The sequence below is a fragment of the Bison bison genome, unplaced genomic scaffold (genome assembly GCF_000754665.1).
Source record: "Bison bison bison isolate TAMUID 2011002044 unplaced genomic scaffold, Bison_UMD1.0 scf7180017864060, whole genome shotgun sequence".
NCBI lineage: Eukaryota > Metazoa > Chordata > Mammalia > Artiodactyla > Bovidae > Bison > Bison bison.
Window position 1 is genome coordinate 2,652,352 of NW_011494632.1, and position 23,850 is coordinate 2,676,201.

General features: G+C 45.1%; 1 protein-coding gene across 6 annotated transcripts in view; it reads left to right on the forward strand.

The window, feature by feature from the left end:
- Positions 1-23,850, forward strand: part of FNIP2 (folliculin interacting protein 2) — a 105,917-nt gene that overhangs the window by 47,343 nt on the left and 34,724 nt on the right. For 5 of the 6 annotated variants that reach the window (XM_010836088.1, XM_010836090.1, XM_010836091.1 and 2 more), the window contains 7 exons: positions 846-965; positions 3,158-3,258; positions 4,234-4,305; positions 6,798-6,898; positions 7,063-7,152; positions 9,076-9,147; positions 22,098-22,227. In XM_010836088.1, coding sequence (XP_010834390.1) covers positions 846-965; positions 3,158-3,258; positions 4,234-4,305; positions 6,798-6,898; positions 7,063-7,152; positions 9,076-9,147; positions 22,098-22,227 — 686 coding nt within the window. The remainder of the gene's footprint in view (positions 1-845; positions 966-3,157; positions 3,259-4,233; positions 4,306-6,797; positions 6,899-7,062; positions 7,153-9,075; positions 9,148-22,097; positions 22,228-23,850) is intronic. The other variant, XM_010836087.1, reaches the window with a different exon arrangement.

The following is a 23,850-nucleotide window of genomic DNA, read 5'->3' on the forward strand; positions in this document are numbered from 1 at the left end:
GGCGGGGAGTGTGTCTTGGCACAGGAGGATGGGAAACATTAGGACAGGTGTATCTTTATTCCTCTGTGTCACTGTCACAGAAAGCAGCCCTGGACTCCATGTAGGAAATGTGTGTAGCTCGTGCCCCGCGAGCCCTGACCTCTGGAGGCCATGTTGCGTCACATGTTGGGTGATCATAGGGGCCTCTGTTCAGTGCTCTGTCTTCATCTTTCACAAGCCCGACCGCGTGACTTTCTCTGAAGCAGTGTAGAAGGGTGTGTCATGAAAGCACATGCCTGGACTTTCCAAATGAATCCTTCTGCCTTCCTAATTCCTTTTGCCTGGTGAAAATTTAAATTTGAATCAAGGGCTGTATCCTCATCGGTATTCTAATCTATGACTCTACAAAGTACTCCAAAATCCTCTAATAATCAAAACAGAGGTCAGGTCTCATCGATGATTTTCAAGTATAAATTGAAACTTCAATAACAGCTGCGTTATTTAAAGAGAATATTCTTGGGAAACCCCCTGGTGGTCCAGTGGTTAAGACTCAGCACTTTCATGGCCAGGGCCCGGATTCAGTCTTTGGTTGGGGAACTCAGATCCCTGAAGCTGCACCATACCTCCAAAAAAAAAAAAATGATAATAATAAAACAAAGAATGGATTTTTAAAAATAATTTTATTTATTATATTTTTGGCTGTGCTGGGTTTTCGATGCTATGCAGGCTTTTCTCTAGTTGCGACAAGTAGGGGCTACTCTTTGGTTGCAGAGTGGTTTAAGGAAGGGCTCCCCAGCGAGCGTGTGTGGGGAGCCTGGTACACTTGGTGCTGGTGTGTTCACCCTGCCTCTCCCTCTTCACTCAAGAGAACGGAGGACCTCCCTGCGAAAGTGCCAGCCAAAAGCTGCTCAGGAGGCGGCCCTGCTGCTCATGGCCCTTCAGGGGGATCTTTGCCACATGCCAAGGAGCAGCTTCCCAAGTACCAGGTAAAGCCGCCCCTGTGAACGCAATAGCCCTAGGGCTGAAGTCACTTACTGTCATTTCCCCACGGGGATCATGGTGGGGATCATCCCCACATGCTGGAGGCGCCTGCTCCAGCAGTAGGAGACTGCAGATCCAAAAATGTGTCTCAGGTATTTTAGGTCAGTGCTTTGGCTTTTATCTCTCCATAAAAACTAGAGAAAAGTGGAGCGGTGGGGATCCAGTGTAACACAGACCAAACGAAGAAGAAATATTACAAAGGAGGCGATCCCTCCTGTTTTGCTTGCTCGGTTGTCAGAACTGGCTAATGCATGTATTTTCCAGTTTTGTCAAAAGAGTTCTGAGGAGTCTCAGGATGCGGGCAGACATCCTGAGAAAATAGCTCTTGCCAGTAGAAGGAAGAAAGCTTCTTATAGGAGCAGATGGAAAGGCAAGACCTAAGTTGAGTGTGAAGAATAGAGGACTGGTAGCATTTTTATGTTGTCTGTGTGTGTGTGTGTGTGTGTGTGTGTGTGAGCAGAGGATAAGGGTTATTGCAGAATATTGGCCAACCAGGCATAAGGGAAGTTGTTTCATAAATATGACTTGCAGAAGGGTACTACTTGTGGAGGATATATCAGTTTTTATTTTTATTTTTCTAGTCATGTGAGTTTTTCTACCATGTTGCTAGAACAGCAAACCCAGGGAAGGTACCAGCAACCACAGGCGTATAGAACGTTGTTCTCTTCACGGCCAGGATGGTTGCACGTGTCCACCCATATTTGACAGAATCCCAGGTCTCAGAGCAGTGTGGTTACAACGGCGCAGAGTGAATTAGCAGTGAGTTGAGAATCACAATTTGCACGTGGACCTTGAGCTTCAAGAGAAAACAGATTAAGAAATGGTGGTGGGTCGAAGTTATTAATGAAGAGCGTGAAAGCCTGTCAGTTCTGTCTGCATGTATTAAGAAGGGAGCCTATTAAATTAGATGGATTGATTGCTGTTTCTCTTTCCTTCTCTGCAAATACGTGTAAGTAGGTGTATGTATGTGTCTTTCTGTGTGTGAATATATATGTGTATGTGTGTGGATTTTGAGTTAAAAGAAGGGAGCATTAAGGGTGATGCCACGTTTTTGCTTGAGTAGAAAGCAAAGCAGCCAAGATCTGGCTGGTGGCCTGAGTCACGGGAGGTGGTAGTTTGGTTTTGGTCAGGCCACGTGGGTGCTTCTGGTTTGGTTGACACTCATCCATCTTCCTTATCGTGTGTCACCAGCATTTACAGTCGGAGCTAAGCATCCTCTATTCAAATGCACCCACTCACATACCATCATATTTCACAATATACAGATTTTGTGCCATGTGAGTGAAGGCATTTGGCTGCTGGCTTCCAGAGCCCCAGGCAAGTCAGGGTCCAGAGATGAAGGTGTGGGGGTTCCCACATGTCGGGAAGAACCAGAATCACAGCAATGGTTGTGGACGTGGGCAGTGATAGGAGGGCCCTCTAAGCAACAGTTCTGTCCAGGGGATGAGTCGGGAAAGCAGAGATTTAAGAAGAAGAGCAATTAGCACATCAGATACTGTGAGACATTTAATAAAGCAAACTGGGAAGTGGCCACTGGATTTCACAGAAGACGAGGCCATCATTAGAGCAGTGTGAATAGTTGTGGGGAGAGGCAGCCCTCTGTGCTGGCAAAAGGGATGCGAAAGACTGGTCAGAGGTAAGGGTTCAGATATTTAAAAAATATTTTTGTAAAACTTTAGGGGGATCAGACTGTCTTATCATCTTTTGGACCTCACCTGCCCCAAGGGGCGTTTTGTTCAGCAGTGTTAATTTTGGTTGGATAATCCTGGACTGTTTCTTCCCAGAATATATTCTTAGTACCAAGAGAGCAGTCACCCTGTCTCTTCCATCACCTAGTCTTTCTTCTTAGCCTTTGTAAATGGAGATGAGGAAAACCTTTGCTTCTCATAAAAAAGATTAAAAATGAGCTTCAGTAAAATGCTTGGGTCCTGTGTGAGGATATCATGTGTAAAGAAGAAATCATGAACATTAGTGATTATTTGGGGGAAAAAAGTAGGCAGTCACCATTTTTACAGTCACTAAGGTTGTAAAGCTATCAGATGCTGCTTTGAGAAACAGGTCTAATTACCAACAAGCTGAGCGTTATTCTCGGTCACACTGTGCATGACGCTGTGGTGGTTCCTTTCATGTCCGATAGTACACGCGGCCCGCCTCTGATGTCAACATGCTCGGGGAGATGATGTTTGGCTCGGTCGCCATGAGCTACCAAGGCTCTACCCTGAAGATTCACTACATACGGTGAGTTCTGGCACCGCCACCATGTGTGAAACATAGCATGGGGATGCTGACTCCTAATTCAAACGTGCTTAAAAAAAACTTACATAGTTAAACAATAGACTGTCATCTGATGTTGTTAGCACTTGATATTTTTTATGCATCTTTAACAGTTAAAATAGACTTTTCCTACATAACTCTTACCTTGAATCAGCTTAGCAGAACAAAATCCTAAGCTTTAACTAAGTACTGTAAGTGAAAAATGCATACCAAAGTCTTCTATCTGCTAGGTTAGTAGCAGCAACACTTTCTATCAGAATTATTCAAATATTTTAAGTTTTTCAAAATCTCATAAATTTTCCATTTTCAGATTAAAATTTTAGTCATGACTTTTTCCTTTTACTGAGGTACATATTTTTTTCTTATTTTTTAAAAAATCATTGAATGAATGGCAAGTTTATTTCTGTTTCCAGGGAATGGTGTCTAGAATAAAAACTTCTGCAAAAAACAAAATGCGACTCCATTAAAGAATATGTCCATTGTCTGCATGTCAGAACAGAATTTAGCTTGCTTGAGGCACAAGCTATATGATTTATGAAAGAAAGCCTTTCCCCATTCTGCATGTCTAACCTTCTGTCTGTTCATCCTGTGCCATGTGACAGATGAAAAATGTAACCTGAGAGAAAACAAACTTCTACTTTGAAAGATTCCTGCTAAGCGAAGTTTGTTCATCTGAAATACTTGCTCCCAAGGAAAGTGGCCCCCAGAAATGTCTCCATGTCTCTCTTCTAGGGTTTTAACATCCTTGGGATTTTAAAATGATAAAATTAGAAAAAAAAAATCTAGGCACCCCACTGATACAGTGATTTGAAAAATACATGTCTCATTCTTTGTCAAATAAAATATAGAAATGAATAAGAGCTTCAGAAAAAGTAGAAATAAAAGCAAGCAAACAAAAAAGCATCTCTTCCTGCTCTGTTCTTTTGTCTTTTCCTCCAGTTCTCCTCCACAGCTGATGGTTAGTAAAGTCTTCTCTGCCAGGATGGGCAGTTTCTGTGGGAGTACAAACAAGTAAGTGTCGGGGTGTCCCCCCACCCCACGTGTTCCCAAGTGGCTGTTTTGGGTGTGCCCCACCCCTGCTGTTGCAAGTCGCTGTTTCTGGGGTGTGCCCCCCACCCCCCATTGTTCCAAATGGCTGTTTCTGGGGTGTCCCCCACCCCCCACTGTCCCAAGTGGCTGTTTCTGGGCTGTCCCCCCTCCACCCCCCATTGTTCCAAGTGGCTGTTTCTGGATCGAGTCACTCCTTGTGACTCTTTGTGAGATGTGAAGCAGGACGAGTCCCCATTAACACAGGGTTTTCAAGGTGGCCGTTGTCCAGTACACAGTGAGTGTGAAAAGGCCCTGGACCTTAACAGTTGGCCATGAAGACAGATCTGTCTGTACATATATTTGGGGTCTCTACCTGTTACGCTCTGTTCCTACTGCCAGACACCAAGTTTTCATTTCCTGTAAAATGAAATGTGAAGGGGAAAAAAGGAGGGACTGCAGTAATGAGTGGCCAATGTTATTTTATCCCCAGTATTATTTTATCTTAAAGTCTTATCAGGACTTTTCCCTGGTGGTCCAGTAGTTAAGATTTTGCCTTCCAATGCAGGGCATGCAGGTTCAATCCCTGGTCAGCAGCGAGCTGGGACCCCGCATGCCTCATAGCCGAAAAACCAAAAACGTTGTACAAAAGCAGTGTTGTAACAAATTCAATAAAGACTTTAAAAATGGCCCACATTAAAAAAAATCTTAAAGCCTTGTCTGTTAAAGAAATGAGGCACAGCGTGAGTTTGCCAGGCTGAGAGGCCCCTGACGGCAGGAGAGGTTGTCTGTGCTCACTGTCTCAGCCATCTGTGCCACCTGTGCAGTTGGTGGGGGCTCAGGTCAGGCAGCGTTTTGATTTTTGCTCCTGAGTTCCTCCGCCAACTCTTAATTTTGCTCTTCTATGTAGACTAAGAATATTTCAGTGTCTAACTTAACTCTTACCTTGGCACATTTGTTCATGTATTTTGAATTTTCCAAGCAGAAATATCTTATATAATTCTATTTTTGAATGAAATAACAAAACATTTGTTATACTTGGGTAAGTTTGAAAGAAATGTTTGTTATAAATTAAAGGGGTATTCTTCAGGGTCAGATAAAGGCTGTATTTTTTTTTACGGTCTTTGGAAATTAAAAGTATGTTTCTCTGCAAATTTGGGTGCCTTTGAGTAAGTCTGCTTACTTTTCAGCCCAGTAAAGAATTTATATTTTTGAGCATTTTAAGACTGGATTGTCAGGACTTAAGCGTAGGAATCAGAGAAGGCAATGGCACCTCACTCCAGTACTCTTGCCCGGAAAATCCCATGGACAGAGGAGCCTGGTAGGCTGAAGTCCATGAGGTCACTAAGAGTCGGACATGACTGAGCGACTTCACTTTCACTTTTCACTTTCATGCATTGGAGAAGGAAATGGCAATCCAGTCCAGTGTTCTTGCCTGGAGAATCCCAGGGACAGGGGAACCTGGTGGGCTGCCGTCTGTGGGGTCGCACAGAGTCGCACTTCAGTCGCACGACTGAAGTGACTTAGCAGCAGTAGGAGCAAGCGTAGGAATTAATGTTTCTTTTTTGGTGAGATATTCTTTTTCAGATCTTTGCTACTACCTGAGCATTTATTATACTAACTCCCTCAATAAAATATTGAGCTTAGATTTAAGTAAAAATGATTTTTGCCTCATTATGCTATATTATCCTCAAAATCTTTTTTATTTCACTTCTTAGTAAATACGATAAATTATTAAAATCTGCTTCTCTCACACGTATGTTGTTGTGTTAGTCACTCAGTCATATCTGAGTCTTTGTGATCCCAAAGACTGTAGCCCATTAGGCTCATCTGTCCATAGAATTCTCCAGGCAGGGATACTGGAGTGGGTTGCCATTCCCTTCTCCAGGGTATCTTCCCAACCCAGGGATAGAACCTGGGTTTTCTTCATTGCAGACAGATTCTTTACCATCTGAGCCACCAGGGAAGCCCTCTCACATGTTTATTTATGAGTAATTCTAACTTTTTAGAAGTTGTGGAATCAGACTCCTATAAAAATCATAATTTCCGTTATATGGTCCTCCTGAAAAAGGTTGCCAAATTTCTCATGGATGTTAACTAAGAGTTAAAATGAATTTCATTTTGAAGGTTTATGTAAAATTACCCTTGAAATAAGTAGCATTAGCCTTGGTCTTAGTCACCAAAACAAGATTTTAGAGTTTCTTATTCCCCCTTATATAATGTGAAATTGTATATTTGGATTGTAAATGTTTGGAATGTGTCATTTAGTTTTAAAGGTTTAACTACCTCCCAGAACCTTTCTTGTCTTCCAACAAATTCCCCTGAAGATTAATTCCCTCCAGTAGATGCGAGACTTTATTAATTTATAAAGAAAAATCTGACCAACTGGTGGATTGTCTTGTACCTGAGAGTCTGTTAGCAAACAGCTGTATTCATCTCTTGATGTTTCTCTCCCTTCCATCCCCTTCTGGACTTAGCTTGCAAGACAGCTTCGAATACATCAACCAAGATCCTAACCTGGGGAAACTGAACACAAATCAGAATAACCTGGGTCCCTGTCGGACCGGAAGTAACCTAGGTAAACTCCGCCGCGTAGTTGGGTCTTGCTTTCTGGGCGCCCCCCCGCTGCGGGTGTGCGTTTTGCTTTCTTTGAGTTTGCGGTGTTGTTTTGTTCTGGCAGTATCTTTAATCTGTGTTTATTCTGTGTGTGCCTTGTCCGCCCCGGTGTCGTCTCCGCCGCAGGTGCGCTGCAGGGATGCGGCGGCAAGCTGCCCCCAGGGGCGGCCGAGGGAGGACCTCTCCGGCTCAGCCGCAGCGCCTCTTTCTTTGCAGGTTTGTGTGGAATGCTGCGCACGGTGTGACCCGCACACACTAATAAATCCTGGGCAGGTTCTTGGAAACAAATCCTGTTTGGCACCTCTCTAGAAATCCAAGGGGCTCTTGAGATAATTAGTTCCAAATGCTGCCAAGTTCCCCATGTTCTGAAACTTCCACCCGTGAACCCCTATTGTAAAGTCTCTGTAATACCCCAGTGTAAGCTGATTTTGATCCACAATGAGCCCTTCGTATTTCTAAGAGGATAATATCTTCTGATCTTCTTCAGCCTCTTCTGCTGCTGTGAACTGTCTCTCTTTACTGTGGCATCTTTAGTCCATTTTTCACCTGCATCCTTAGCTGCACAGTCTTTTCAAAAGTCACTCTAACAACAGCATGGAAGACCAACCTCACTCATTTTCTCTCTGTCTCTGTGGCAAGAGAGAGAGCTCAAATGCATTTTCCAGCTTCTTTACAGGTGTAATTGTCTGCATCTCTCTGGGAGGTACACTCTGAGCAGAGCCTGGTCTTCTAGCTGAGGCTGTCTGCTATCTGTGTAGGCTGGCATGATTAACAAGTGTGGAAGTCTTCACTGCTAACTTTAAAGGTTGTGTTTATGGCAAATGGTATGCTTCATTCCATTTTTCTTTGTAGCCTAAAATATGCTAGGCCCCCTAGTTAACTGACAGACACTCTCCTACCTACTTCAAAATGAGGATAACATGTTTGTTTATACACTGTCCTTAAAATTGCAAAAATAAACATGCTTCACAAAATAGCTGGCAAATATAACACTCAGGCAGGGCAACCTTGTGCACTATAAAGCTAACTGTAGCCACATGTCAGCTACCTTCTAGCTCAATAAGGAAATAGTTAAGACTGATCTGAAGCTTTCCTAGAAGTCTGTAATCCTTGATAGAGTGTTTTCTTTTTTTGTTAGTTTTTTTTGGAGTTTTGTTGTCTTACAGTGTAGTGCTAGTTTCTACTGTACAGCGAAGTGAAACAGCTTTACGTATACATGTATCACCTCTTTTCTGGATTCCCTTCCCATTTAGGTCACCACAGAGCACTGAGTAGAGTTCCTTGTGTATACATAGGTTCTCATTAGTTATCTATTTTACTGCTGATACTATGTATAAAATAGAGTGTTTTCTAAGCAAGTCTACAATAATTCTGAATCTCGGTATATATGGAAAAGAGGTGGAGAAAAAATTGTTGAAAATAAATACGTGTTTTCTATCTACCAAGAGAATGGGTTATAAAACAGAAACATTTTTCAAATTTATGAAATGGTTTTCACGTAGTTCTCTAGGTGGCCTATAGTTGTTACTAAAACTGATTATAAAGCATTTTGAAATTTCTTAATATTTTGAAGTACATTCTAATATATTGAAAATACTTAAATACTATTTAAAATCTACTAATGAGGAAAATGCCTCAAAGTATCCACTGCAGGATGCAGTTCATTGTATCAAGTGCCCACATAGTTTATGATTCAGTTAGAGGTGAGTATGGGATAAGTGTCTGTGCTGCCGTAGGACAGGCACCTGATCCTGCCTCCCCCACCTGCCCTGCTCCTCTCCCCTCTTTTCTCCCCCCCACTCTCCTCCTCCCCTCTCTTTTCCGCCCCCTCTCCTTCCCTCCACCTCCCCTTCTTTTCTCCTGCTCCCCCCGCCCCCCACCTCCTCTCTGCTCTTCCCCCCCTTCCTCATCCCACCCCTTCCTCACCCTTTCTCCTACCGCCCTCCTCCCCCCTACTCTCCCCTCCCCCCTCTCTTCCTCACCGCTCTCCTCTTCCTCCCCCATCTCTGTCTTTGCTGCACTGAATTCTGCTTTCTCGTTCCTCTCTATGTACACTTACGCTGGTCCTCACTAGCCATCATAAAAATGAGTGCAGTTGATTTGAACAGTCCACTGACCAGGTTTCCTTGCCTCCCACAGCACACAGCACCCCGGTTGATATGCCGAGCAGAGGACAGAACGAAGACAGGGACAGCGGCATCGCCCGGTCAGGTACGTGCGTGTCTCCTCTTGTTTGGCATCGCCCTTGGGGTGGGCACTCTGAGCTCTGGGCCTTCAGGGGTAGTGTCCAGGCATGATGTGCACCAGGATGAGCCCTGGCAGTGAACACGCACTGAGAAGTGTCCCTCTAAAAAGAGAGATGCCTCCTTGAGCCAGTGGTCCTTGCTTGCTGAGTGCTGAGGGTCAGATCAGGGGAGGGACAGCGTCCGTGGGTGTCACTCTGACCATGAGCGTGGCAAGGCTGCCTGCTGACCCATTCACTCCTTCTGTCCTGGAGACATACTGCTCTAGATTTTATCTTCTGTGCCTTTTCTTATGATGTCAGGCTGTTACTGACCAGAGTGTTTGGCCTCCTTAATCAGTAGAAATTGACAAGAGACCAGACACAAAATTCAAACAAGGCTTTATTGGGCCCCCACTGCAGCAGGGGTAGCGAGAACAAGTAACAGGTGCCCTAGCTTGCTCCCGGCGGAGAAGGCAATGGCACCCCACTTCAGTACTTTTGCCAGGAAAATCCAATGGACAGAGGAGCCTGGTAGGCTGCAGTCCATGGGGTTGCTAGGAGTCAGACATAACTGAGTGACTTCACTTTCACTTTTCACTTTCTTGCATTGGAGAAGGAAATGGCAACCCACTCCAGTGTTCTTGCCTGGAGAATCCCAGGGACAGGGGAGCCTGGTGGGCTGCCGTCTATGGGGTCGCACAGAGTCCGACACGACTGAAGCAACTTAGCAGCAGCAGCAGCAGCAGCTTGCTCCCGGAGAGGAGAGGGGAGTGAGCTGAGCTGGTTCCTTACACGGGGTGCGCGTAGGAGTGCGTCCAGGGATCAGGCTGGAGGGGTGGCGTAGGTGGTCGGCCCACCCCTAGGTGGTGGGCCCACCCCTAGGTGGTGGTGTGTGCAGAGGGCATGCACAGTACCCTGCTTCTACTCCCAACACTCTGCTTTTGTTCCTGGATCTTCAGAAGTTGTAGTTAGAGTCTTTGGTTTTTTTGTGTCTTTAACTTGCCCCAGCTGCACATGCATGCAGTTATTTTTAGTCCCTTCTAGTTTCTTGGTATCTGCTGAGACATTTGTCCAGGCCCACTCACTACAGCAAAGGGTCCTGGGTCGCAGCCTGTCTCAAAGCCTTAAACTTTCTCAAGACTGCTTTTAAGATCTCTTGGTTTCTGCTCTTATACCTGATTCTGCTTTTGACTTTGATTTGTGGTTCAGATCAGAGATAGATTCCTTGCAGTGAAAGAAGGGTGGTGAGTGAATGATGTGGAATTGGAGGGTTCGGGGGTGTGTAGGCTGTGCCCGCTGCAGGCTTGGGGCACCTACTGCAGCCGGTTGGCCCTCACCTCATTGTGCTGAGCCTGGGCTGGGCTTGCTGGCTTAAGTCATTTCTGTTTCCCTCCAGTCCCTTCCATGTGGTACCTAGCCCTTCCCCCTGCTCGGCATATAGCTCTGCTCCCAAGTTGTTAAGTGAAATGGAGTTTGTGACAGAGTCCACCTGTTTGGTTAATATATGTCACGTGATGAAAAGTACACAACATTCTGTGTATGATTGGTTTCAGTGAGTTGATTGACTTTGGGTTTCCTGATCCCGTCTTAGGTAAACTTGGTCAGAGGTGTAATTGCCATTAGTTGGACCTGTGTTGTTTTCATTTGTAGCAGTTTTTACACAAATGTAAAACCTGGGATATGCCGCTTATGGCGTGGTAAGAGGATCATCTGACTTTGTGTTCCATGGTGCTTGGGATGATCTCCATCTGTACGGGGTGTGGTCAGCATCCACGCTGCAGGAGGGCCTTTGAGTCACACCCATCCATCAGCCACTGGAGGCTGAGAGTGTGCGGTGTGATGGTCTTAGTGTCCCAGAGCCCAGCCCCTGGAGCCTCTCCAGTCAGGCTTGGCTGGGGCTGGCTCTGTCTTGGTCAAGTCTCCAGGAATAAAGAAGCAGGAGCCACAGTAGAAGCAAGGCCATGCTCCAAACCAGTTGCTGCCTTAGCAGCTCATAGAATTTGGTGTGTTTGTCTTTATGTGGTGAACACCCAGGTGGCACTAGTGGTAAAGAACCCACCTGCCAGTGCAGGAGATGTCAGCGACACGGGTTCAATCCCTGGATCAGGAAGATTCCCTGGAGGAGGGCATGGCAACCCGCTCTAGTATTCTTGCCTGGAGAACCCCATGGACAGAGAAGCGTGGGCAGTCCATAGTGTTGCAAAGAGTCGGACACAACTGAAGTGACTTAACACGTTTGCATGCACACCTTTGTGCCGTGAACACTCTTTACCCAAAGATGACTAGTATTTGACCGAGTCCCACTCTGAGCCCTGAGATCACAAGGTTCCCACTGTAACTTTCTCTTATGTGTCTGTTTCTGCTCCTTCTTGTTCCAGAAAAGACTAGAGAGACTGGGGGGAGCTGGTGCCAACAGAAAGTTGGCACCTTAGGCGGAAGTTTGGGTGTTCCTGGGTAGCTTCTCGGTTTATCGTGTGTTTGGTATGAAGGTTCACGTTGTGCACATCAGAATCCCCATAGTTCTCTGACTCTAAATCACGCCTTAGATGAGTCTTTTTTGGCCTCCGAGAAGCAGGAACGTTGAGAGGCTGAGTGTGCATTGAAGTGAAAGGTCCATAGCAGCCGCATCTGGGTGTTTTCTCGGGAGGAGGAGGCAGATGTGAATCTGGTGCAAATGTGAACTCTGACTTCCCTGGTGGCTCACCTCGTGAACGAGGCACCTCTCCTTTGAGGCTTCCAGCGTCCTGTTGCAGGGATGGCAGACGTGGGGCTGCATGGGGCCCCGATGGGCCTTCTGCTTCCCTTCCTCCTGGGAGCCGCTTCAAAGTCATTGGGTGCTCCCGGGGCAGGTCTCCCTCCACTGAGGCCTCTTGTGCTCCCCAGGCCTCTGCTCCTCACCACCCATGCTGTGTGGGACCAAGTGCTCATCCTGAAGCAGAGCAGGGACTCCCAGAGTTTGACTTGAATCAGCAAGAGAAGACGTAAAAAATTAATGACATTGTTTATTCTCTTTTTCCTATAATTTGTAACTTCCTGTCTTACTGGTTGAGAGATGGGGAAAATATTTTTTAATAGATTTTTATTTTTTAGAACAGTTGTAGATTTGCAGAGCAGTTGAGATGATAGTAGGGAGCGTCTGTGTACCTTGCACAAGCCTCCCTGTTAGTAACATCTTGGTTAATAAGATGGCGTGTTTATTAACAGTTGTCGTGTCTGCTTGGCTCCACTCTCCTCTGGGAGTTTCTCAGACTTTGTTTTGGTGACCTTGATGGTTTCAAGAACTAGCAGTCAGGTATTGCATAGAATGCCAGTTGTTAGAATTTGTTTGATGTTTCTCACGTGACTAGACTGGGGTTCTGGGTTTTAGGAAGAAAGAAAACAGAGGTAAAATGTCTTTTTTTTCTTTTTAAATGTCATTTAAAAAAAAAAATTTTTTTTTGGCTGTGCCGGCAGTTAGTTGTGGCACTCAGGATCTTTGATCTATGTTGCTTTGTGTTCCGTGTATATCCGTGGCTCTGTACATACTGCTGTCTGTGGTGCCTGCGCCTGTGTTCAGTTAAACGTGTGAGTTGGTGCTGGTTTCTCTGTTACCCATTATCCATGAGCATGGGGACCATCCCACCCTCCCCACCTGGCTTATCCGCAGACAGCGAGACACCCAGCTTCCCTGCCTGCCCTGCATTTAGGTGACGGATTCATTGCAGTCCACACACACCGGCGTCTGAGAGCTTAACCTGCCCTCCTTGGGAAACGCCTTTTTACACTAGAGTGCAGTGCTTGTGTGCAGCTTCTCTGACCTTGATGTCCACTCATGTCTAAGGTTCCCAAGGCCAACACCTTGGGAACGTGGGGAATATCTGCAGCTGCACAGGCAGCAGAAGCTCCGAGATCACAGCTGACACTGGCTCATCCTCACGATGAACTGGCTTTCTAACGGCTGCCCCAAACTCTGAACATCACACACCACACCTGAAGAAAAGAGGCCTCTTTTTTTTTTTTTTTCTTTTTAAATCATCCTCTATAGAGAGGAACCTGATCTGGAATGAGGGGTCTGAGAGGACTAGGTACAGTTCCCCGGCGGAAGGTCACCAGGAGTCTGTGCACCCCCTGCAGGCCGATGTCACAGGAGGAGCGGGTCTGCACACGGACCACACACTCGTTGTGCGCAGTGTGCCCTGGGAGCGCAAAGCGCCGTCTGGGTTTCACCTCCGGGAGGGTCCCCTGTTGTTAAAGAACTCACTCATTCTGCTGGTTTCCACAGTTGGGCCAGCTAGGCACAGTTGAGCTTAAGAGGAGGGCTTGGAAGGATAGCGCTGATTCGGGCTCGACTGTCTATTCTGCAGCTGGGGCGGAGCTCAGCTTCCTCAGTTCTTTGTGCTTCTCATATTTCAGGCCAGACCCTTGGTGTGCTCCAAAAATAGATGTTTCTCTTCACAAATCTGTCAGTTCTTTCACATTACCTCTTTCCTTTCTAGACTTGTATTCATCTATACCTGTTTAAGAAAAATTAGAATCAACAAGTAATGCACACTGCAGGCAAAACTACAAGAGATCTAAGAATATTTCTGAGAAAAGATATGTGCTACTGTCAAGGAGAAATTTTAAAATCGTTGTTAGAGGAATGCATATATATTATCTGGAGAGAGAGATCGAGTTCCACAAATAAATATGTAAAGTCAGTGTAATTTCAATTAAAATCCCTTGTGAAGTTGGGCAAAATCACTTTTATTTGTGTGGAAGAACAAAGGACCAACCTCTACAAATCCTTTGTAGATTCGTTCTTAGAGTTCAGACTATGGCTACAAAGACATGGGTAAGTTACATAACTTGGCATATAAATGTAGAGAGTGAGTAGGTCACCAGGGCTAGGCTAGAATTTATATCCTAGATGAGGGATTAAAATGTAAGGTATTTTTGGTCGAATATTTTTCATGCTAAAGAGAAATGAGCTATGAAGCCAAGAAAGGACAGCAGCAAACTTAAAAGCTCATGACTAAGTGAAAGAAGGCAGTCACGAAAGGCTGATGTGATGGTGTGCTATTGTAAGAATCACCGTGTGACATCGTGGAAATGACAAAGCGATGGAGACAGGAAAGAGATGGTGGTTGTCAGGGCTTGGGTGGGGGTAGATGGGGGGAGGACAGTGAACCTATGCTGTGTGGTGCTGTAGTGGTGGGTGCGTGTCATGATCTGTCCAGACAGCGTGGGATATGTACCCAGGAGTGAACCCCCGTGAAGCTCTGGACTCTGGGTGGTCAGTCACAGCAGACATGCCCTCTGGTGGGGATGCTGCTCTTGGGGAAGGCTGTGCATGTGAGCACCTGTGCATACTCTGCACCTGCCACTCCCGTTTTGTGGTGAACCTGAAACTGCTCTAAAAATGCAGTCTGTTTTTCTTTTCTTTTTCTTTCTTTTTTCGGCCACACTGTATGGTGTGTGGGAGTTTAGATCCCTGACCAGGGATGGCATCCATGTTCCCTGCAATGAACCTCTGGACCACTAGGGAAGTCCCCTGAAGTCTGTTTTTAAAAATTGGTATGTTTTGAAATCTTGATGAGAAGAACATTGTCTTTTCATTCAGGGGGTTTTAAAGAAATTTTATTAAAACTGAAAAGTTACCTGTGGTGCTTTTGAGGACTGTATGTGGTCTTAAAGTAATTCTATGGTTTGGGAGCTAAATGTGTTTTAATCAGAATTTGATTTGCCAATTAACTTGTTTGGTTTATTAAAAAAGACGTCTTCCTATCAGACAATAATTGACCTTTTAAGTACTTCAACTCTTCTGTGATTAGAAACACAACTGCTGAACTTTAAAGAACTTTATATTTTTCAAGTGTTTAATAAGCAGAAACTCTTAAGAGAAGTACTGTTAGTGTTACAGTCAACAAAAGCTGTTGTCGTGTACTGTTTTAGTTGTAGTACCCTCTGTATCAAACTGAGAGAAAGGGTTCAGGCTCAGAGCCACACTGCTACCATCACCGTCACCACCATCACCACCGCCGCCACCACCACCATCATCACCACCACCGCCGCTGCCACCACCACCGCCGCTGCCATCATCACCACCATCACCTCCACCACCATCACCATTACCACCACCACCATCATCACTTCCACCATCAAAGTGAAAGTGTTAGTCACTAAGTCGTGTCTGACTCTTTTTGACCCCATGGGCTATAGCCTACCAGGCTCCTCTGTCCATGGGTTTCTCCAGGCAAAAATACTGGAGTGGATTGCCATTCCTTTCTCCAGGGGATCTGCCTGACCCAGGAATCGAACCTGCATCTGCTACGTTGCAGGCAGATTCTTTACCATCTGAGCCACTACGCTTCCCTGTCAAACATAAAAAAGACTTAAAATGAAGAGGTGGGGAGAAAATCCTTATGCTCTCTATACAGTTTTGACCACAGGAAGCTTTTTAACAAATTCAGGTTTTGAACTCTCTAGAAATTTTTTTTCTAATGTTTTGGGTCTGCTGTGCTTGTTGATTGAGACAGACATCATGAAGCAACTTTTCTTGAGAATCTTATGCACCAGACGTTTTTGTTGGATGTGAGGAGAGATCAGTAATCAAGTAGACATGTAGTTTATATTCAATAGAGAAGACACAGAGAAAGACAATAAAATGTAGGCAGGCTTCAGTCACCACCAGAGTGCTTGCTCAAGGAATGCCTCTCCTGGAAGCTGAAGTCTCAGTTGACTCAAGCACCTTGCTAACTTGCTTGGTGAAGACCAGAGCAGAGAACATGTTAGACTTTGGGGGCTGCTGGGGCAGAGCCCAGGGTTGGGAACAGGCTTTGCAAGTTTGTGTGTGGGCAGCATAAAGACCGCTATGTACTGGGAACAGAGGGAGGCTGGACGCAGTGAGGGGAGAGTCTGCAAGCTGAGCTTGAAGAGAAAATAGAGGTCTGGTCACATTAGCCTGTTGTAGGACTGGAAAAGGTCAGTTTTCATTGCGATCCCAAAGAAAGGCAATGCCAAAGAATGCTCAAACTATCGCACACTTGCACTCATCTCACACGCTAGTAAAGTAGTGCTCAAAATTCTCCAAGCCAGGCTTCAGCAATATGTGAACCGTGAACTTCCAGATGTTCAAGCTGGTTTTAGAAAAGGCAGAGAAACAAGAGATCAAATTGCCAGCATCCACTGGACCATTGAAAAAGCAGGAGCGTTCCAGAAAAATGTCTATTTCTGCTTTATTGACTATGCCAAAGCCTTTGACTGTGTGGATCACAAGAAACTGTGGAAAATTCTGAAAGAGATGGGAATACCAGACCACCTGACCTGCCTCTTGAGAAATCTGTATGCAGGTCAGGAAGCAACAGTTAGAACTGGACATGGAACAACAGACTGGTTCCAAATAGGAAAAGGAGTACGTCAAGGCTATATATTGTCACCCTGCTTATTTAACTTATATGCAGAGTACATCATGAGAAACGCTGGACTGGAAGAAGCACAAGCTGAATTCAAGATTGCAGGGAGAAATATCAATAACCTCAGATATGCAGATGACCCCACCCTTATAGCAGAAAGTAAAGAAGAACTAAAGAGCCTCTTGATGAAAGTGAAAGAGGAGAATGAAAAAGGCTTAAAACTCAACATTCAGAAAACGAAGATCATGGCATCCGGTCCCATCACTTCATGGCAAATAGATGGAGAAACAGTGGAAACAGTGGCTGACTTTGTTTTTCTGGTCTCCAAAATCACTGCAGATGGTGATTGCAGCCATGAAATTAAAAGACGCTTACTCCTTGGAAGGAAAGTTATGACTAACCTAGACAGCATATTAAAAAGCAGAGACATTACTTTGCCGTCTACTCAAAGCTATGGTTTTTCCAGTGGTCATGTATGGATGTGAGAGTTGGACCATAAAGAAAGCTGAGCGCCCAAGAATTGATGCTTTTGAACTGTGGTGTTGGAGAAAAGTCCAAGACTCCCTTGGTCTGCAAGAAGACCAAAGCAGTCAATCTAAAAGGAAAGTAGCCCTGAATATTTATTGGAAGGACTGATGCTGAAGCTGAAACTCCAACACTTTGGCCACCTGATGCGAAGAGCTGACTCATTGGAAAAGTCCCTGATGTGGGGAAAGATTGAGGGCAGGAGGAGAAGGGGATGACAGAGGATGAGATGGTTGGATGGCATCACCGACTCAATGGACATGGGTTTGGGTGGACTCCGGGAGTTGGTGATAGACAGGGAGGCCTGGCGTGCTACGGTTCATGGGGTCGCAAAGAGTTGGACACGACTGAGCGACTGAACTGAACTGAGTTTTGGCGCGAGTGTGTCCATAAACAAAGACACCTCATCTGTTCTGTCCAAGCTGTGCAAGAGATGGAGGACTTGGGGCTTCTGCGGGTTCCTCCGCCCAGGTGTCTCCTGCCAGTGAGGGCTATCTGGCAAGTCCAAACCCGCACTCTAGACCCAGATGTTTGCTGCAGTCCTGCCTCTGCACTGTCCCAGGTGTGCTGTCAGGTCGGAGAGCACATGACTCCATTTTGCAGCAGCATCAACCAGCCAAACTCACAGTTCTTCCCATTGGAGGAATCGTAGCAGCTTCTGAGTGTTTGAGTTTGCATTTCCTTTTCCAATGTTGAGTTTGCCCCTGTGGACTCACCACATTCTGGTTGTGTTTTGTAATTCCTTAGGGATTTTTGCTTGCTGCTGCTTTTCCCATGAAGAGTAAGCTCCCCTAGGGCAGAGACCCAGCTACTGAGTCACGCTGACTGCTCCATCCCCAGTAGCCTGAATCCTGCCTGACATATAGGAGATGTTCAGTGGATCCTTGAATGGTGGGGGGAACATGTTCCCCATATATACGAGGAGGAGTACATACAGATTTTTAAAAGAGACACACTCAGATGATCTAGTCATTTTCCTGGGGAACATCTGATAACGCCCTTTCCATGACTGGCTCTTGCTGGGCTTTAGGTTTAGTTGAGATGTACCATTTTCACAAGGGTGTTCTTGGACCACTGACTGGAGAATAAACCTTTGTCCTGGTTTCGTAAAGAAAATCATGTGAACTTAGCACTCTCTGTTATCATCTTGTTTATTTACTCCATGCATGCAGGCTTGTTAAGGACAGAGCTTGTTAAGAACTTTCTGTGCTGTAACTTTCTGCCTCAGGCCCAGGTAGTGCCAGGAACTTAGTAGGTGCTCAGTCAAAGTTGAGCAAATGGAATTAAGAGTTTCAGGGTGTTGTCACTTTGAATCCAGATTTTGTCAGATCATCAATACAGTAAGCTCTCCAAATAGCAGACGTATTTCCAGATAAAGCTGAATCCTTATCTTGAACAAAACAGGTCAAGAAGAGCCAGCAGTTGACATTTTTAAGCCTATAGATGTATTCTTTTTTCTTATCGCTAATATCTGTAGGAATACATAGACACTTATTGAAGAGCCCTCCTCTGTCGGGGGGGTGGGGATGCAAGCATAAATTGTTTTCTTATTCATGTGCAAAACTCCAAAAATCTTTGCAGTCTGTGTGCATTAGCATTTGTGCTAATTATAAAAGTATTCTAAAAAGAAGAGCGATACTAAAAATATTAAGAAGTGTCAGACATAGCACTTTTAAAGCTGAAGCTGAGGCTGTGAATAATTTAACTGAAAGTCGCACGTTTTACAACCGAGGCACCAACTTGTGGAGCTGACAGGAAGCATGGTGTGGGCTGGGACCTACCCTATGGAACTCCTGTGCAGAAGCTCTTTGGTGTCCTGGAGATGCCAGGCCCACAGTGAAGTGAGTGAACTAGCCAGGGAAGCCCACTCAGCCCTGGGGATGGGGACCAGCGCCCCAGCAGCATCCAGGCTGCACTCCCTTGTAGACCATGGCCCAGCCCATAGCCACACATACTAAATGGGGATTGAATCCATCCTTTTCTCATGAAAATGGCAATAGGCTACAAGGTAAAATGAGGCCTGTTCTTGTGTCTGAGAGTTGTCGCTGTATCATTTGCTAAAACGTATGATTGACTACGGGCTTCCCAGGTGGCATTAGTGGTAAAGACTCCGCCTGCCGATGCAGGAGACCCAGGAGATGCAGGTTTGATCCCTGGGTTGGAAAGATCCCCTGGAGGAGGGCATGGCAACTCACTCCAGTATTCTTGCCTGGAGAATCCCATGGACAGAGGAGCCTGGTGGGCTACAGTCCATGGGGTCGCACAGAGTCGGATATGACTGAAACAATGCAGCATGCACGCATGATTGACTACATACACTACAGTACTTTTGCATAAAAGTCCTCCTATGTGATATCAAAATGCATTTTTAAAATACTTATTTTATTTATTTGGCTGTGTTGGTAATTGTGGCACTCGAGATTTTTTTTTTTTTAAGTTGTGGCACATGGAATCATGAGTTGCAGCATGTGAACTCTTAGTTGTGGCCTGTAGAATCTAGTTCCCTGACCAGGGATTGAATCTGGGCCCTCTGCATTGGGAACACAGAGTCTTAGCCACTGGGCCATCAGGGAAGCCCCCAGAATATTTTTCAGGAAATGTTGGAGAACGCTCAGCCAGCCTTTAGCTTATGTTTTTATCACAATTATTATTCCACATTCTATAGTACGGATAAAGGGAACATCCTCCTTGGTTTTTTTATTTTAATTTTTTGCTTTTCTTTTTCATGTCTCTATTACAAGTTCTCAGTTCGTTTCACAATTAACTATTCAGAAGTAATGACCTTTTAGTAGTACTTTGAAATGTCTTACCTGGCCCACCTTTTCTAAGAATTGTCAGAGAGTAAGTAGGTAACATTTACTGTATGGGCACTGGCTGAGTGTTTTACATGTATTGATTTGTTTAATCCTCACAGGAACTGTGTGAAATAGGTCAGTGGTTTTTAAAGCTTTCTTTTGTCTGCCACCCACACTAATGCATTTCACATCATGATCCAGTAACAAACGTCTTTATATATGACAAACAAAAGTGTCATAAATTAGTGTTAACACTGCCCTCTATTTCCATTCATACTTCTCTTTTAAAAGACCGGTTTTGATCTGCTAAATAATTTATAACCCACTAGCAGGTTGCAGCTCTCACGAAACATACTGAGGTGTGCTCCTTTACTGCTCCTGTTTTATGGATGAGAAAGCTGACAGGTTAAGTGAACCACCCACGTGTCCCAGTGAGCCACAGAGCTGGGATTTGAAGGAGGGCCTGGGTCTTACTCCTCCTCTACTGAGCAGAAGAATCTTGCAGCTGTAGGACTTCCAGAGGGTTTCCCAGGTGGTACAGTCGTAAAGAACCTGCCTGCTAATGCAGGAGACGCAGGAGACTTGGGTTTGATTCTTGGGTCAGGAACATCCATGGAGGAGGGCATAGCAACCCACTCCAGTGTTCTTGCCTGGAGAATCCCGTGGACAGAGGAGCCTGACGGGCTACAGTCCATGGGGTCACAGAGAGTCAACACAACTGAGCACACAGCATGAGCATGACTTCCAGAAGACAGTGTCCTTAGCTCATCCCATCCTGCTTTTGTGACAGGGTAGGGACAAGTATTTATAATGCGAGTGCTGCATCTCAATGGTGTCCTCCACTTGCCAAGAAGATGATGTGCTCAGCATAAGACCAGGCACCCTGAGATTTGGAAATAGGGAACGAGGATCTTCTGGATCTTATAGGGGATTTTAAGAACTTGGGAGTGGAGCAGACATGTCTAATTAGGATTTTTTTCATTAAGTAGTATTCTGTTACTTTGAGGAAGAACTCTATCTCCCTTCAAAATTCTCAACAGAATTACCTACTCACTGATACTTGAAATGGGGATTTGAATTTGGAGGTGTAAGTCCAGCCTCAAGGCTGAAACCAGGCCAGCCTCACCTGGCAGCACTTCAGTGCAGAGGTGCCATGCGTTCAGCAAACCTGTGTTAATTGTCCGTTGTGTCCCAGGCACATCCTGGATACAAGGGATCCACAGATGAATAAGCTCTACCTTCCCTGTGCATGCGGACTGGATCAGAAGAAGAGCGTCTCATGGATGCTCACAGCACCTCTGCTGTGGACAAGGAAGCCTAGATTGTTAGCTTCGCACCCTTGTGGCTGGGGGTTCTCTGGTCTTGCAGCCGTCAGCTCCATGCAGGGCCACCACGCGCTGCACAGCGCTTGGCACATTGCGGATGCTTGCCGGGCAGCCAGGCAACCCTTGCAGGATTTCAGAACTCACGCTGGGGACTCAGCGTATTTCCATCTGCCTGTGAAAGTAGAAATAAAAACATGATGGCTCACGTGGAGAAGCTGCCTTCCAGTGGTGTCCACGAGCATGGTATACTGCGCTTAGTGAAGTCAGTACCTGTGTCTGAAAACGTCGACTGGCTGCCTGTCACATTCCATCCCCTTCTCTACCTGACCCAGTAACTTGGGGAGGTAAAAAGAGAAAAAGTCTGCCTCCTCCAGCATTCCAACCCCACATGCACATATTCCTCTTTCACAGCAAGGGAGTGGCAGTGGGCCGGGCCTGGGGGCAAATGCTATGCATTTAGGGCTGGGGGTGCAGGAGAGGCAGTGCTGTGTGGAGGAACTACCTTTCTGCCTGGATTTCACCTCTAAATAGAGTGAAGAAGCAGTCAAAAGAGGTTAATGTGTGTGAGTAAACGCTGTGTAGGGCATTGGTTACCCAGCAGCAATAGCAATAGTTCTGTGGAACACTGTATCAGAAATCTTCAGTTTGCACTCTGAGTGGATGAGTAATAATTGTTTGCATTTGTAAGTGAGGTCTGGTCATGGATGCAAGGCTCTGTCTGTGGCCCCTGTTCCTTTTGACTTGTTTCCCCTTTTATGGGATATTTCCTCACAGTACAGAAGTCCTAGGGAGGCCGGTCTCCCCCTGCTGGGTGTGGCCTGTAGAACCACAACAGTTAGGATCCTGGGCTTGTGCTTTTTGTGTAGGTTCATGCAGGCTCCTTGAGTTCAACTCTCACTTTCCAGTCTTCTTCTTGCAGCTTCCCTGAGCAGCCTTCTGATCACACCGTTCCCGTCTCCAAGCTCCTCCACTTCCTCGTCCAGCAGCTACCAGCGCCGCTGGCTTCGGAGCCAGACCACAAGCTTGGAAAATGGCATCATCCCCAGGAGGTAAGCTGGGTCCCCCTTGCTGCAAGGGGCACCCAGGTGGGCAGCTAGTGGGTGCCTGCAGACACCGTGTTCACCTGACATCCCTGGGAAAGTGTGGAAGCTTTCCACTCAGCTTCGGCTCAGCCTGGAAGTTTACAAGTTGAGGGTCCAGGAAAGACACTGGGAATATCTGGGTAGATCTGTGTTGATTTAAAGTGAGTACATTCTCTGTTTGTACTGGCTCCCCTCCGGGAGTAGCTTGTGTAAGTGAGAAGGCTGGAATAAATCTTGGCTTATGGTGACATAGTATGGTCTTTGAAAATATATGAACCCAAGAATGGTAACATACACTTTTTTTTTTGGTAAAACTTAAATTCTTAAACAGTCATGAGTTTGATTATGAATAGAGATGGTACCAAGATATCCTTTGCCTTTATTTCAGTTGGTTTCAGATCTAAAGTTTAGTTACATTGCAAAATGTACATTTTTGACTTATGATGATGTTACATCAATAGCTTCCAATCTCTTCTTCATAAAACCCACAACTTAAAAGGGAATGAAGATGGTTGTCCCTATAAAATCCAGACGACAGTCGGTTGACTTAGTAAGTTGAGTTGTGAGTAGCATGTATAGGGTTTGTGAGGGAGTGAAGAGTCAGCTGCACAACTGCATTTCAGAAGTTCGTGAAATCGCACAGGTAAATAATGGTATAAAGAAGATAAATGCTTAGAGAGGGTAGAGTGTTTGGAGCTTGGGAGAGAGAGGCAGCATTCTGGAGGTCCTGGGGCTTGGGGAACCTTCATGGAAGTGGTCCTGAAAGAACCAGAGATGGGGGGCTGAGACATGTAGAGGGCGTCAGGCTGCCGGCACCCTCTTCTCCCAAAATTAACATCACGTGTTAATGTTTCTTTTTAAAAAATTATGCTCCAGGCATTTTGAGAACAACCTATAAAATGAGTGTAAGGCTTTTCCATTAAAAGTATTTTACTTTCAGGACTTTCCTGATGGTTCAGCAGTTAAGATTGCTCACTCCCAATGCAAGGGACCTGGGTTCAATCCCTGGTCAGGGAACTAGATCCTACATGCTGCAACTAAGTCTCAGCACAGCCAAATAAATAAATATATTAAAAATATTTTACTTTCAAAATATAATAGGAATAATAGTGATCCATGACTATTAACATAAACTTATAAATTGCAAAAAAAAGTTTGGATGCAGTCATTTTATATAATCAGTAGTAATACTTCATATGATATCTTGACTCATAAGATTTTTCTGGCTCACTTTTCTGCAGATTCATTTGTTTAGGTCATCAGAATTTGTATGTCAGTTGGCATAATTGAAAGCGGTGTTAGCTGCTCCTTTCAAATGCCAAGATGGCAGATAATTTTTGATAATTTTTTTATTTTGGGAAAGCTCATTTTGTTTATTGTAACAGTTACTGGAATTGTATAGATCATAACAACATTGAGATAAATTTTTAATAAACTTTAAAAATATAAATTTTAGTATGTCTAGATAAGATTATTCTTATGGAGAAGTTTTGCTAAAGATGTTATTCTTCACACATATCCATTTTGTATGTCTGAATTCAGTTTTAAATGTAAATTTATACAAGATTATTTTAATGTTTCCTCTGCCAA